Source organism: Maylandia zebra, linkage group LG1 (genome assembly GCF_041146795.1).
Source record: "Maylandia zebra isolate NMK-2024a linkage group LG1, Mzebra_GT3a, whole genome shotgun sequence".
Taxonomy (NCBI): domain Eukaryota; kingdom Metazoa; phylum Chordata; class Actinopteri; order Cichliformes; family Cichlidae; genus Maylandia; species Maylandia zebra.
The window spans coordinates 8,929,535-8,945,792 of record NC_135167.1 but is presented as its reverse complement, the minus strand read 5'-3'; the positions used below and the strand labels follow the sequence as shown (position 1 = coordinate 8,945,792).

Below are 16,258 nucleotides of genomic sequence, written 5' to 3'. Positions count from 1 at the left end.
GTTTTACAGTTTTTCCTGACATAAAAATCTCCCCCCATGGCCATTCATTCCTCACCAAAGTAATTCATTTATTTCTGTAATTTTACACTATGCTAATTAGCCATGCAGACTGAGTTACAACAAATAGCTTGTTGCTTTCAGATGCAGCTGGATGCAGCTGTCAGTCTCATATCGCACACTGTTTTAACTCCCTAAATCAGCTCGTGTAAACTTGCCCACAGCCTTCAGTGGAGACAGTTTTAAAGTATTTGGTCTGCGTGGATGATGATATTATGAGAAGTGAATCACAAAGCGATTCTGCATTAACCTGATAGCAGAGTGATTTTTTTCCTTTCTGCTTAGGAAAATGGTGACCTATTACTTAGTCTCACAAATCTATAATGCATGCGTTGTTTTTCCAGTTGAGGTAAATAGCTGTCATTAACCCCTTTTAATGCACGCCTTTCTATTTAATTTTACACTACCTGAAATCCATCTGTACTGAACTCAGTGTCCAGATGTATGCAGATGACACAGTCATTTATGTGCATACTAGCTCTAAAGAGTAAACTGCATGAAGCAATGGAAAAAACATTAATTGCATAACTTATTTCATATAGAATCTGTCCAAAACCATAAGCATGTTTTTTTCTATTAGAAGAAGCAACTCCCCTCCTCCCGAAATTGTTGCAAAAAGGGCAGAAGGTACATGATATTCGGTATTGTAAATGTCGATTCATAATTATTTTTACCCCCGCAGAAATACATTACAAAAATATCTTTTAAAATAAGCGCATCCTTGCTCATTTTGAGACATATATATAATTTAAGAATTCAAATTGGTTCACAGCTCTCACCCACCCACTCTCCCCAACATAAACACGGTCATTTAGAGTGAGTAAAGATTGAAAAGCTGAGCAAAAATCAGGTAAAAACATTAACATAAAAGTGGCAAAAACATTGTATCTATAAAGGGCCATTGAGCACTGTGTTATATTAATTACTTGAGACACCTGGGTCTGTGTTTGTATTTTGGTTTGCCCAGCTTTTGTGCTCCCTGGAGAACTGATCATTTCAGGAGTGTGATGTCTCAAATGTGCTAATTCTTACAGGCAGCACCAGCCGTGCTGTAAGCTTCTGCCGCTGCTGTCTCTGCCTAAAAAAATCATCATTAGTATCACCAGCTTGCTGTTAGATCTGGTGTTACAGTCTGGATCAAAACATCTGCTTCTTAAAATAATCCCCTAGGCTGGTGTCCGCTCTGTAGAATAAAAGGGCAGCAGCTCTCTGCAGCGGGAACAGGCTAATAATGAAACAAAGAAATAAAATGCTGACATTATTTAGTTTGTAAGGCTGTAATTAAATCTGTTCTCGAGCTCCAAGGACAGTATAGATTGTGTGTGCGTGTGTGTGTGTGTCTTCTGGACGCCCCTGACACTCGACTCCAGCCCTCTTCTCCCGTTTCCTGGGGAAACAAGAGGAAGATCTTGGGAGAAAGCTTTTTAGGCAGGTTCCATTCATATGTGTAACTATACATGGATACCGATCCTCCACCTCGCCCCCTCCGGCTCTGGAAGAGCTTCCTACAATTTAGATGTAACCAAAGCCACATACTTTCCTATTTATTGTGTGCTGGAAGAAAGAGGGGCCAGAAGCTGAGTGTCCAGTTGCAGAAGTTTGGGTGTTTAATGTGGAAAAGTGGCTTCTGGCTTGGTTAAGAGCTGTTTTAACAGCCTTGATAACTTTTTTTGTGGGTTCATTTAGGAGTCAGTGTTCATTGCCAAAACAAAGGAAGACACTGGTTGTTCTCGACATTTGGTCTTTCAAACAGACTTATTTGTAAGACAACCAGATAATTTCCTCTGAGGGCTAAAAATACCCTGAAAACATGCCTGGAGTACTTGTGGGGAGCAGGGTAGCTACATAATAAAGCAGTTATGTGGAGCGTAATTGCTTTTAGACAAAAAACAGCTCCCTGGAGAATTATTGTTGCGTTTATTGGAGAAATCATGTCCACGATTAGTTAACAAGTTGTCTTTTGTGCTTCATGGACCATCTCTCCTCTAAAGATGGTTTATTGGTAACATAAACTCTGATGTTTCATTTGACCTCATGTGAATGGGAATGTTTTCTTTTAAGCAGTGTTTTGAAGACCTCTGAGAAGTTTAGTTTCAAAGTGCCTGGTCTTGTCATAACACAATCCAGTGATTTATCGGGAATTTCGTGCTTATGTCCCCTGTTTGTTTTTCGGGTTCTTTTTCTTCTTTCTGGACTCTGAAGCTCCAGAGTGAGGTTGAGTTTGCTGAGACATTGCTCACTGGTAGCCTTGGGCTTTGTTTAACCATGCATAATTGAGCCCTCCTCTTGGCTTACTCCCATGGTTGCACCCTTTTTTCATGAAATGGCCAAGAATGCAAACCCCACCGCCGCCACCACCACTTCAGCCAACCTTCCCTGGAGGACCTCAGTCAGACAGTCACAAAGTGTACCAGACCTGCTTATCAGAGGGGGCAGGCCTGGCATTGGCACACGTACGCCAAAGTGGATGCAAATACATGTCCACAGGAGGACATCTTGGGTCTAATCAGTTTGAACTTTGACTTTTTAATATGAAATATCTTATTTTTCTTCCTCTAGTGTCCATCATGCTAAGTAGTAAAGTCAGTCAGTCTATGCCACAAGTTTCTGATGGCTAAAATATAACACACATATAATGTTATCACACTTGGTCTGTAAGTCAAATCAACTCAAGTAAAATCAGAAAAATTGTAAAACCTAAGGTTATGGTCTACATAATATCAGCACAGTAAAACTGACAAAAGCGTTTAACCATTGTCTTTAAGTAAACTTTAAACATGAGGTCTTATTCTATTTCTTACTTACTGAGTCTAATATTTAAAATTAGAAAATGCAAAACAGAAAAACCTGTAATCTTTTGTATTATCATTGCTCTTGCTATTTTTATATATTATTAGCTACCAGTTGTATATAAAAAGGCATTAACAAGTGTTATTTTAGCAATAATAAGCATCTGCCGAGGTATCTATGGTTATAAATAGTGCCACTGAGCAGTGAATTTATTCATATCTGCAGCTTTAATTGTTGGTCAGAGCATTAAACATTACCCTGAACTGACTGGATGAGTAATTGTTATGCTGTTGGACCTAGCAATGCTAACCTTAGCCACAGTTTGCAGGAAAAAAAAAAGTCACATTGTGTCCTTGCAAAATGGCACAAACATTTAAAATTCAAATTTTATTGAAAGATTTGTTTCTAATGACTGCTAAATGCAAATCTAATTATTATACAGTAAACTCTGTTTTTTGAGAGCTTTATTTTTCTTTCTAATTTTAGTTTACGATATTTATTTTCCCATTTATATTTGGCATGGAAAACAGGTGTCAAAACATCCCTAATGGACATATTTCTCAACGTAAACACAGGTTAATCGGGCTGAATGTAAAATTTCAGGATGGGCGCGAGACAGGGTGTCGATGAAAAGAAAAGAAGTAAACACTGCACTTCAGACTGGATGAGCAGACTGTCAACCGCAAAACGCCCGATGACTCATTTGTGTGCTACACTGAACCAAAAGGCAGCAGCTCAGGGGCTTGAATTTCTTTAATCGTTTACCACCACAAGTTGCACCTGCAAGGCACTGGAAATCATTCAATTTTCTTTTTTGTTTTACTCCTGAGGTCGTACATGTCATATATATGCAAACTTGTAGTGTTATTAGAAGAAACTGGATGGATGGATAATGAGGATAAGGCAACTTCATTCATTAGTAATCATGCTGGGTAAATATTTCTTCATAGATGCAAGCAGGAGACAACTGTTCTCATTAGCAGGTGGTCAGCGAGCCAGCAGCTAACGAGCCTGTAGCAGCAGTATTGTGTTTGTGACACCCTCGGTGGAACCCTTTCTGCTTTGTTTGGGCTTGCATTTAAGATCCTTCTTTTATTATAATGAATAACAGGAAGGCTGGATGCTGTGAGACATGTTGGAACAAGGATGTGTATCATAACTTTGCCCTCAATTTGGGCTGCAGCTGCCACTTTGATGTTATTTCTATTCTAGGCAAGTTAGAGGTTGATTCAGAAAAATGTGGAAAATTCTATTTAAATACTTCAGACAGGTGATCTGTTCATTGCCAGTCATGCATGAAAAATGTAACTATTTATTTTTAGATTTTTTTTCCTCAATATTGTTTTCATTTACACAGCGTTATAAACATTTTGTTGCACAGCAGATATCACCTGTTGCTCACAGTAGACCCGTGCTGTATTTTTTATATTTTATTTGCTGTATTATACCTTAACACAGCAAATAAAATATATGTATGGATCTCTTTTTAAGATATATCAAATAAAGATATACATATTACTTTGTCTGCTTTTACGTTATGAAAGCACAGAAAATGCTAAATGAAAAATAATGATACATCACAGACTAGAGCACCCCACCCTCCACCACCTCAAATGAAAATAGGTGCCATTAAAAACAAAATCACACAGCTTATTATTTTTGACAGTAAACAGAACAGATTTCTCTTGTCTGCGTCAACTGTCTTATTTTGTGGAGAGACTCAGTTGTCCGCTTGCTGGAGGCTAAAAATGTGCTCATTCTTTGACACAATCGTACTAACGAAAAGGACAAATATTATGCCAACCAAAGCTCTTCTGCATACTTTGGTATTTGAATACTGCTACCTTCCTATCAGCTAAAAGCAGTCTAGCCATTCTTCTGTGACCCCTGACATCAACATTTAGACCAGCACTCTCTGAAATAGTGAAATTGATTTTGAATAATAGTTGAAAATCATTGAAATCATCTTCCTTTTCTATTCTGATGCTCAGAACTCATTTGAACTTCAGCAGTCTTGCCTTGACCTTATCTACATACCTAAAGATGCTGACTTGCTGCCACGTGATTAGCTGCTGAGATAGGCACATTAAGAAGCAGTTAAATACCTGACTAAGTGGCCAGTGAATGTGCAACATTCAGATTGATTGTAGGCCAGAGACATGGAAAAGTCAACATTTTTCAATGGAAACTCATTTGCTTTTGGAACAAGGACTCAAACTTATTTTATAGACACAACGAACAACATTTGGTTTATCATTGTGTGGCCTTCGCTTGCTGTATCTCATTCATTCTTGCTTTAAACTGGAGGATATTATTAGGAGTTTCTTTTTACAAAAAAAAGCTTCTTTTTTTTTTTGCACATACTCATATCTCTTCCATCCACACATCATCTTTTTCTGCACAGCTGAAGACATGCAATCCTTAGCTGTTATCCTGCAGTTCTGTTGCCTTTCGTCTGCAGTTATACATTACAACTCAAAGGGTAGACCAGCAATTTGAAGATCTTTATCTCTCGTTTTGTCCACACAGAAAGCAATGAAATGTCTTGCAAAGATCTGACACTATTGCAATGTTCCTCTTTTTGGAGGTGAAACCTGTCTCTTTGCCAGATGTTTTGCCCTGAACTTTTGCGCATACCCTAGAAGTCGGAGCTTGCATCATTTCTGACTTCTGGATGACTCAAAACTGGGAGTAAATCTGTGAGAACAGTAATCAGAGCATAACATCAAGACAGTGCATGTGTCTGTCCTGGTTTTAGTATTGTGTGGCTCAAAGGGTGTGGTGGCAATTGGTCAAAACAATGTGATGCAACCATATTTTTTTGTTACATGTTTTGTTTTTGTAAATTAAATCCTAATATTTAATTAATCTGTTATTCAGCACTAAGTTTAGCAAGTATCTGTGCCTATGATGTAGTTAAGGAATGCAGTGACCAACGTTACTCCCCTTTATTGATAAGCTTTGCTTCAGAAAATACATAACAGAGCAAAACACTAAAGTTTGAGTCCATTTTTATCCACAGTCTATATGATGTTAATCTCCACTGTTCAGAGGTGGATAATATGCTTACAGCAGACTTTGCTGTAGCCTCCGTGACTGGGGTTTCTCTCAGAATACCAAAAACATGAAGGTCTGCAGAGGCTTGTGATTGCATTGTATGAAAAAATCAGTTTGAAGTTCCTTTGTGAGCCAATCACCATATTTATCTGTTCCTGCAGCCAGGCAAACGCTCTCGTGGTTTCTCTGCCAGAGAGAGAACAGAGTGACGCCTTCTGCCAGCACATTCCTCTCTGTTAGGCTGGTTTATTGTCAGTGACAAAGCGCGGAATTAAATTAAAATACAGCTAACAAAATTTTCTGTTGTCTTTTGATGTGAATGTAAAACAATAAGCTTCTGTATGTACTGAAGCTCTCTCCTTGTAACTGCAGGCAGGTCCGTGCTGTCATGTGAACTGTTTATTCTGGCTAATTGACCTGATTGAGGAGCCAAACTCGGCGGTGTGATTGGTTTTCAGATGCTCATCAGTACCACCAAAAATGTCCAACCTGAGGATGTGTGACGGGTTCACTTTACCCTTTTTTGTAAAGCTCAAATTTGTTTGGCCACTGATAAAATTTGACTAACTCATAAAATCTTAGAGGAAGTAATAATACAACTATTAACCTTGGGAAGTCATTGGTTTTCAGATGCTATTTATATTTGATTAACTGCTAGCAAGAGCAGTGTAAGAGCGAATTTTCTAAGTGCACTTTTAGTAAGCACGTTTTGCCACGGGATAAACTTCCTCTCAGAGGGGAACAGTTATCTCGTGTTGAAACACACCAGCAGGCGTGTCACCAGTAGGAAGTTGACAAATACTTCTTGTTGGAATGTGACCTGATATGATCCACTTCTGTGTCAGCATTTGCTTTAGGGATGTAGATGTTTCAGCTTTTCTATCTGGTCAAAAGGTCAGCTCAGTAGATCAGCAATTCAAAGGTTAATGGTAAAAGATTATATTGTGCGTTGTCTGTTTTATGCTGACAATTTATTTTACCGTATTAGACCCAATCACCAAGAATGTAAAGGGTTTAAGCTGATTGACATCTGCTTAATTGTTCTTACTGGCTTATGTTTGACTTCTGACGTCAATGCAAACGCAGATAACAACAGTTTCACAAGTTCAAGGCAGCAGCGGCTTGAGAATGCAGGTGCCACTGTTACTCCACCAGGTACAAAACCTAAGTGTATGATGGGAAACGGGATTCTATGTGATATGATATGTGACAGATCATTAAGGAACACGATTGTCTTCTTCATATCGTTTTGCAATTGGTTTATATCTAAAGATCTTTAGATAGAAAGAGACAGGGCCAGCAATCAAGTCTGGGGAGATCGTCATGGAAAATGTTTTAATAATATTTCATCAGTTTTTAGAGTGTAAGGCTGCAAAATCAATGGATCAGTTTCAACTGACAGTCCAAAAAGCGTTATGAATTCATGTTCACTCGCTGCAAAGTTTTGAAGTTCATTTTAGTTCATATGTATTTCGTCATTTAAAGATTATGGACACTCAAATGGACAAATTAAAAGGACACACTGTTTTCTTCTTCTTCTTTCTTTGCTTAAAGTTTGTGATTATAAGTGTTTGTAACCTCAGTAGTCATGATTCATGATTTCTGCCAAAGCTGGAAAGCCCCCACTATGAACCATTAAAAAAAATAGAGGCTTGGTTTTCATTTTTTTCTACTAAAGAAATTATTTTGTGTCAAACTCTGAAATGTTCCCCTTTCTCTTCGCAGCATGTGGCTGCTATAAGCTCAGCTGATGCAACTGAGCTGCTGCAAAGAGAGCAACACCTTTTAGGCTGCAGTTAAAAAGTCTGCTATTGAGGTCTTAATTCAGACTTCCATTGTTAATGGACTGGACTGGAAAATGTCAGTCAAACTAGGGCTGCTCAATTAATCGAATTTTAATCACGATTACGATCTGGGCTTTCAACGATCATTAAAAATGACTGAGCCGATTATTAGCCCCTCCCTCATTTATCCGCGACACCTTAAAGGCCGTCTGTGAAAATATTGTCGGGCATAAACCAGTCCGTGGCGCAAAAAAGGTTGGAGACCGCTGATTAAGAGGACCCGAGGGAAGCTCAGAAAGCTAAGCAGAAGTTATTTGGAGAGGAGAGTGACTGCTGTTGGTTGAAAAGAGAGTTTAAAAAAAAAAAAAAAAACTTCAGTGGTGTTGCACACTATTTTATATTATTTTTTAAAGTTATTGTTAACCCTTTAAAGCCGGTCAGAGCAGCACGCTCCGTTTTGCGTAACTATTTTTAAATCCCTGTAGAACCTGAACCGTGTAAGCTAGCACAATAATTTGTTTTGCATATGAAACCGGAGGAGTTGTACTTACATCTGATGCCATCAGCTTGTCCTCGGTCACGGTTTCGTTCCACATATAGCTTTGCAAAAATTGCATAAAAAGCACTTGCAGGAACAAAAACATAATATTCCAGAAACACGCTTTGCCGATCCATCAGCTGTTCATAACACTTCCCACAGTAAAATGATGCACATGCTGTTTTCTTTGCAAATTTGCATCATAGGATTGTTTTTTGTTTTTCCTGCAGTATATAAAAATTGCTGTATCTCCAAAATAAAACTATGAAGACACTCAAAATAAATTTCCTGTGGTGGGAAACTATTTTTTTGCAACTTTATTGTATTTAAAGTTTTGAGGGATAAACCTCTTAAATTTCTCCAAGTAGAAATATATGTAAACAAAACAAAAGCGATTTTCAATTTTTTTTGTAGTTTATTGCACTTTTTTGCAATTTATGTAATTACTATGGACTTAATGCATACATATTATTAAAATATGGGCTATAACAGTTGTATTGATGTATAGCAACTTGAAATGCTCCCACAAATGGCACTACAACATGTAAAAAAAAATAATAATATAAGCTCTGGTGGACTTGGTTCTATAGTAGGTCTTAAAGGGTTAAATAAATATCGTCAAATAATCGTGATCTCAATTTCAGTGAAAATAATCGTGATTATCATTTTTGCCATAATCGAGCAGCCCTAAGTCAAACTAAAGAAACGTAAAGCATGCTTCATTTCTCTACCCATAGTTTAATTCATCATATTTATGAAAACTTTATTATTTCCTTCCTTTAAATCTTCAGCTTCATATTCAGTGCACTAATCCAGGTAAAGCTATCAAGCCCAACAGTTGAAAAAGTCAGTAACTTACCATTGCTGCAACAGAAAATTAATGTTTGTGTGTGTGTGTGTGTGTGTGTGTGTGTGTGTGTGTGTGTGTGTGTGTGTGTGTGTGTGCTAGACATATACCATGACTAGAGAAGTAACACTTTTTCACTCTGTTTAATAAATGCCTGTCCTTAAAAAAATCAAAGGAGATAACACAAAGATTTTCAAAGTAAACATATCATAATAATTCCTCAATGTTCATAAAGTACTATCCAAAGGGGGGACTCTCTGTGGCTTTGGAAGTCTTGGGTCGAGCTTCATGTGCATACCATGAGCTCAGGTTACACTGAAAGAAATCCTGTCATCTTCACTTCTATTTGAACTCCAGCCATGAACTTAACCTTAAGGGTTGGATTTTTTGTCAGTTTTCTAGAGTTGCAGAGAATAGTCGACACATGTCCTGCATCCAAAATGTACAAAAGATCACAATTACATCTGTATCTTATTGGTAGGAAAAAATTATTCAGACCAGAAACAGCATGCAACTTAACAAAGTCACTGCAACGTGTTAAATCTTCTTTTTGTATTATGCAAAAATAAGATTCCCACATTCTCATTTTGGTAGTCATAGAAAAGGCCACATCTCCCACATGATCCAAGGATGAATCTCAGACACACTAACATTGTGTAGAAAAAATACACAGCTCTCATTTTAGGTGAAAGCGTCTAAACAACCTGGATGCCCAATGAAATGATTTCTATCCTTTCAGTGAAGACGAGTGACTCCTGCTGGGTTTTTTCTTTCTTTTTTGACTGAATAGGCTTAACCGAAACTGCCATACCAGAGGAAAATTTAGCCGAATGATACCTTCGCCATGGTGACACCAGCATTCAAAATGCATGCACTAACAGATGAGCTGAGATTTGTAAATGACCAAAAATTGCACGCGGCCGTCATACGTGCAGAGGTCAGGAGCAGAAAGAGGGAGAGGAGAAAATCACTCATCATTATGTGTCATTATAAACCATACCAAACTCATATGCATGTGGTGTGCTGACGTTCATGGATTTTAAATGCTATTGAAAATTAGCTCTGTGCTGTTAGGCATGTTGCATACCTGTCCCTATAAAATATAAACTATGAAATTAAGTAAATACTATGACTGTGTAAATAACCTAACAAAATCAGTTGTAAACCTCTAGTTTCAAATGCTGTGATGTCAAAATAATGCGAGTATGGTTTGAAATTAAAGTGCCCTGTGTCAACTTTTGACTTAAAATTGAATCAATTGAAAATTGACTCCAGTTAACTAAATGTTTTTCTTTTTTTTAAAAAGTGATGGAAAAATCTGAAGTCTGTCAGTCTTTTTGATGGATTAGATGGTGGATTCATCAAAATATTAAATAAACACACCAGTTGCTGTCTTCTATATATACAACCTAAAATTAAACATACACGGTTGAATCCTCCAGTGAGGTGTCGGAGCGTGATTACGACTGAGTCATGGGTGCAGCTGGTTCCTCATGCAGAAGGAGCAGATTAGGCAGGCAAAATGAACCTAAGCGCTTGCAGCATTGGAAAGTTTAATCATAAAAAACTTTTGTTAAATTACAATCACTTTCCTGCTGGAAACATGATGCTGGTTATTTCAGTTTTGGGTGTAGCAGCAGAGCGAGGTTGGACAGAGTTTGCCCTTCAGAATAAAATAAAATCGGACACAAAAAGCTTTCGCCTCTGCAGCAGCCCTCTTTGATGCATTTGATTACACTCAATCAAGCACCCAGCTCAAGTCACCTTATATTTGCTAGTTTAGACACAAGGTTGTTTTAGTGCCTCCGCTTGAACTGTCGAATCTGTTTCTTTTGCTGCTGACATGTGGAGTGACCTTACAGCAGATTTTTTACATTTCTATTCTTTTTTGTGATGTACCATTATTTGTCCCTTATGCATTGATGTCCCCATCAATGGATACTCTTTTTATTTGTAGGTAGGTAATGAGAAAATAAGTTAGGAAACTTCACAACCCTGTCCATCAAAATGAAAGGCGATGACAAAGTCTAACACAACCTCTGGTTGGAACTTCTAAAAGTAATAACTAAGACAAGCAAGCAGAGTGAGACATGAAAATGAGAAAAGGGTTTTAAAGTAAATCCCAAACTGCACATCTAGCTAGTCTATGATGCCAGGATGGGTAAAATATGCTCAAGTTTACATGCAGTCAGGGGCCTAATGGGAGCAATTTGACTGAGCTATAATCATGGATCAGGCTCTGTAAAACCTGCAGGTAGATTGCAAAATATAAATAGAGCTACTGATTCAATGCCTTGCAGGACTGTGAGGACATTCGGCCCCTCTGCAGCAATGTCTGGTCACAAAAGGCCAAAGGAGCGAGAGGGAGGCATGGAGCCCTCCCCCTCTTTTTCTTGGTGATGGAAGTGGGCAGAGAGCGGGTGCTGGAGAGGTGCGGGGGGGATGAATGGGACCAGCTAGTGACCTCAGGCAGAAAGAATGTCCCCGTTTGCTCAGTCGGCCTGCTCCCCTAGCAGCGCTCCACACAGTCATCAGCACTGGGGCCTTTGTATTCACCTTCCAGACCCCAAACTCCAGAGCAGAGGCCACAGACCAGCACACAGCAACACCTCGCAGCCCCTGCTGCTGCACTGTTCACTATAATCTCACTGCTCCTGCCAGTTTAGCCCCTTCAAAGTCTCATCTATGAAGAGCTCTTCTTCAATCCTCCTTTTCTTTTTTGCTCCTCGCTACCAAAATGCTAATTGCTCCTCAGTCTCAAAGTCTTAAAAGTCTCACCTATTGTGTGGACAACATTCCTCTGCTGCTCCAGCCATTTATGTGGATGTTAATGTATTGCCATCTCCCAGCATTGTGACAGTGTGTGTGTGTGTGAGTGCATGTGAGTGCATGTGTATGAAATATAGCGACTGCATAAATTTAAGTTAAAAAAAAAAAAGCAGCATATTTTTCATGCTGGGACACCCATAAAATCAGTGGTGGCTCAGGACGACAATTAAATCTGACTAATCCTGCAGATTTATGAGATCCATGGGTTTCGTCTGCCAGGCTTGGGTGAAGTCATCGTGCTGCCACAGAGACACCGCTGCTGTTAAATGAATTTGAATGGGCGAGCAGTGTGAGATGCATGGCAGGGGGCTGTAGAAGCCAGCCCGCAGCAGAATTTCCTTTTCAGTTTGGATTCAAACTTGGATTCTGATGAATGAAGTCTAACCCAGAGGAATTCAGTGTTCTCACTCTGCGCTAGAAGCTCGGTGTCCTGAACCCGGGCTCACAGTGTGGACATGTTTATGTGTTGTGGGCCTGTGACTTTTTTAGGGTTTTAAAGTTATTTAGAATAATGAAGCGGTGTTGAAAAGCTGGTTGTCGTTTTCTGTATGTGTCAGAATAAGGGACATCCTCCCTCCAGTCTGCTATTGTTGGTCTGTCTGTGAGCAGTGCACAATAGCAGGGAAGAGTGGAGATTTTTGGGGGAGGTTTGGCAAGCAGCCTGCTGTATTGATTGTGTATGGGTTGTGAATGGATTCTTGTCGGGATCAATGGTTGAGGTAATTAAACGGAGGCAGAAAGTTGCCTTTTTTTAGCGAACCATCTGCTCCGCACTCTGTGTGCTGTGGCCGTGGCAGATAAAAGAAAAGGATACAGTAGGATGTGTTTTTGCATGTAAAAGTTAACAGAAGTGTTATATCGCATGTTCTGTCTGAAATAATTGGTTAATTGTTTATTTTTTAGTTTTTTTAGTTTTTGGGGGGCAAAGAAGTGATAACCTAACAAATACAGTCTAAAAGTGCACATTTTCTCTTCCATATTTTTATTATTGATGTCTGCGGGAGGATTCGTATTTCAAGATACAATTTATTTTTCTAATACTGGACCTCGGTGCAGCTACTCAGTTCATTCTCTACCTGCGACATGCAATTTTAACTGCTCTTCACTAGAAGGCCGACATTCTTTCATTTAAGCTATCTTTCTTCTATTCCGAATTCAGCTTCCTTTTCATGTCCTTTACAAACAGTAGGTTTAAACAGTGGGTGGATGGTGCAGCTGTGACAGAAATCTGCAAACCAGCAATAAAGAAAATCGACTATTTTATCATCAGATTTTAAAAAGTGGAAAATTGGATAAGCTCATCTCTTTGCTTTCTCTAGTATTCTGGGATGGTTTTTACGGTTTTACACTAAACTTTGTCAAATCCTTTCCCACTCAGCTAAGATTTTAAAGTGTGGTTGCACCAAAAAAAATTTTACACAGAAAAAATCTGCAGGTCCTCTTAAAAAGTTTTGGAATTTATGCAAAAAGAAAGTCAGTTTGCAAGCAAAGTGGAAACTGTTGCCACAAAGTTGCAATTACTTAAACTGATGAGTCACAGCATTCAAACCAGCTGCCTAATATCGTGTAAATCCTCCTCATGCCATCTCTGACCCATCAAAGCAAGAATATGGCACCTTTGAGAATGTCATGGCACATTGGCAGTCAAGCCTTTGGGTCATTTGAGTGTTTGTGTGTTGGACTTATTTTGTGTTTGTGATGGTTTCTTCTTTTTACTTCCTAAAACTTTGTGGGTTTCATGGTGTGTAGCAGTTAGCATTGTTCTGCTGAGGTAACATGTTGATGTTTTGGGGGGGGGCTAAGGTTGGTGTGCAACAATGTTCAGTGCAATGGTTTTCACAATTTTTGTGTAAGCCAGAATTTAAAGGGATGACTATATTTATATGTTCAGAAAATAACCTTTGTGTCCTCTGACATATCATTAGTTCTCCTTTTGATTCAGTTTGTAACATCTGGATGTCATCAGTCCACTGGCAGATACCTTGCCTTCACTGGAAAAGACACTTTTAAATCAGACACTTTTGAACGGTCTACCACTATTTTGATGTTGGCCTATTTCTCTCAGATGTTTCATTTGCAAAGTGCTTTTTTATTATTACCCAAACTGTACTGACAGATGACAGTGATGATGATCATTCAGTCCAGCTGAAGTCAAAAGACACATGGCTTTTGTGATAGTTGTCTTTCTTCTTCTTCTTTCAGTAGGTTAACCAAGACCTTTGCTGTATCACTTATTCGTAATTCCCAAAATGTAACAACTACACATAAAGTCTGGGGCTCACGTCAACTTTTTTTAGTTGTTGTTTTTGTTGTTAAAGGAAAGAACTGCTTAAAATGTACCGTTACAAAAAAAATAATTCATACCTTGATGTCCACTTGTGGTATACTGTAAAGTACAGTGTGCTATAATAATGTTTGGTTGTCAGAAAATCCCTCGTCACACTGTTTGGTTGTTGGTAGACAACAAAATAGCAAATGAATGCAAGGAGATGAGAAATAATATTCCCACTGTATATAAGCGGTTCTCTTGTTTACTGTAAGGGTCTGTGCCTTAAGATTTCTAGATCCAAAGTACAAAACTATGAGCATCCACATACTTTTGACTATATAGTCTATATACATCTTTGCATGTTGCATTTTTAATTTGCCGTTCATCTTTTCAGGGAGGAGGCTACGAGGGAAAGCGTTCTACAACGTCAATGGAAAGGTCTACTGTGAGGAGGACTTTCTGGTAAGTGCTCTCATGGTTATTGATTTTGTTCTGTGATGAGTGCATCACTGTGTGTTTGCCTCATGCTGGAGTCAGACGGGGATGCAGGTGGAGCAGAAAGAGCGAAGAATTAGGACCTCAGGCTACATTCTTGAACCCTCTGGAGGAAAAACATTGAACAGCTACAATTAGGGCTTTAGCACCACCCCTTCAATTCACACTAATAATTTCCCCAAGGAGCTCAATTACACTGCGAGCTGCTCCCCGGCACTTACAATTAGGAGGTGGAGAAGGAGGAGGAGGGTTGGACAGCTGCAGCTCTCAGACTCCTGGTCCATCTGCTGCAGGTTAACAGGCCAGACACTGGACCTGATCTCATGCTCCACTGAACACTGAGAATCGTGACCATCATATTTTGTTTACTCTAGCTGTATGTGATTTGAATAAAATGTAACTGATTTCAAACAAGGAAGGTGGCTGCAAACACTTCCTCTACCGCAGATGTTGAAATTGGTTTTGTTGTCCATATTACACCAAAACTGTTAGCCTCATGTGCTGAGAGTACTTCCTGTTTATAGGCAGCTTTCCTGTAACCTGCTGGCCTGTTAGGAAACACTCAGATTCCTGTTTTGCAATTTACAATCAACACCTTTGAGATGTCGGGATGAGACTAATCTCCTTCCGCCTCCCTCCTACGGCTGATGCACGGCTAGTCTGGGCTGTCACCCTGGGGGTGCTTCATAGGTGGGGGGAGGTGCTGGCAGATGGTAGATTCAGAGCAGAGATGTCAGGGCAGGGGGCAGCCTGCCCATCATGACCTACCACCTCCACCTGGTAGCAGTGTCTCCATTAGCAGGCCCCTCTGTATCAATCAGGTCATGACCCAGAGGGGGTTGTGTGCTGCAGATGGTCGCTTTAATTATTTGCCTGGGCTTCAGGTTTGAAGGGAAGGAGCTACTGATGTGTTGGCGAGTGTTTTATTTCCTGTAGAAGACAGAGGGCACTAAACTCCCTCAACATGAAGGAATCTTTGACGAATTAGTTATAGCTGTAAAAAAAAGTAATGGAGGCTAAGAGAATGATGAGATGATTCTAAATAAAGCCTGGTCATCTCATTATAAAGTGTATCTATTATGCTTTTATTTATTTCCTTTCATAATTAAACTGTTACATTTAACATGGTCAAAGTTACAAATAATGAGGTCAACACATTAAGGTTGAATAGCTCAACAGCTCACGCTTCAAAACACTGAACACTGGCAGTTTTTTCAGCTCTTGGTTCTGTACAATGTCAGAGAGATGATATCCTTATATGGTCATTTGACACGCACAGCTCTGACTGAGAGCACAGAGGTCCCACAGAAATTGAATGTGCCACACGCTCAAAGCAAAACAAAACAAAAAAATAATAATAATACAGTCACTGGGAAACAAACAATTCTGCTTAGTTGCTAGGTGGTTGACATCCTATTTTTGCTCTGGTGTAAGTGAACCATTAGAAGATGCAGCCAGCCAAAGTGAGCGAAAGTGAGCGAAACTGTAACAGCTTTTTTGAGGCTACATTTACATTCAGTATGAGACAAATAAGAATTGTTTTTAATTGTAATTCACGCAGAGTTCAAAAATAAAGATATAGAGGTGAAAAG

At 39.1% G+C, this 16,258-nt stretch overlaps 1 protein-coding gene across 1 annotated transcript in view; it reads left to right on the top strand.

Annotated features, from left to right (window-relative positions):
• The window catches only part of wtip (WT1 interacting protein), a 37,815-nt gene that overhangs the window by 12,156 nt on the left and 9,401 nt on the right, over positions 1–16,258 (top strand). The window contains exon 3 of the mRNA XM_004539708.4: positions 14,566–14,633. Within this exon, the coding sequence (XP_004539765.2) occupies positions 14,566–14,633 (68 nt within the window). The remainder of the gene's footprint in view (positions 1–14,565; positions 14,634–16,258) is intronic.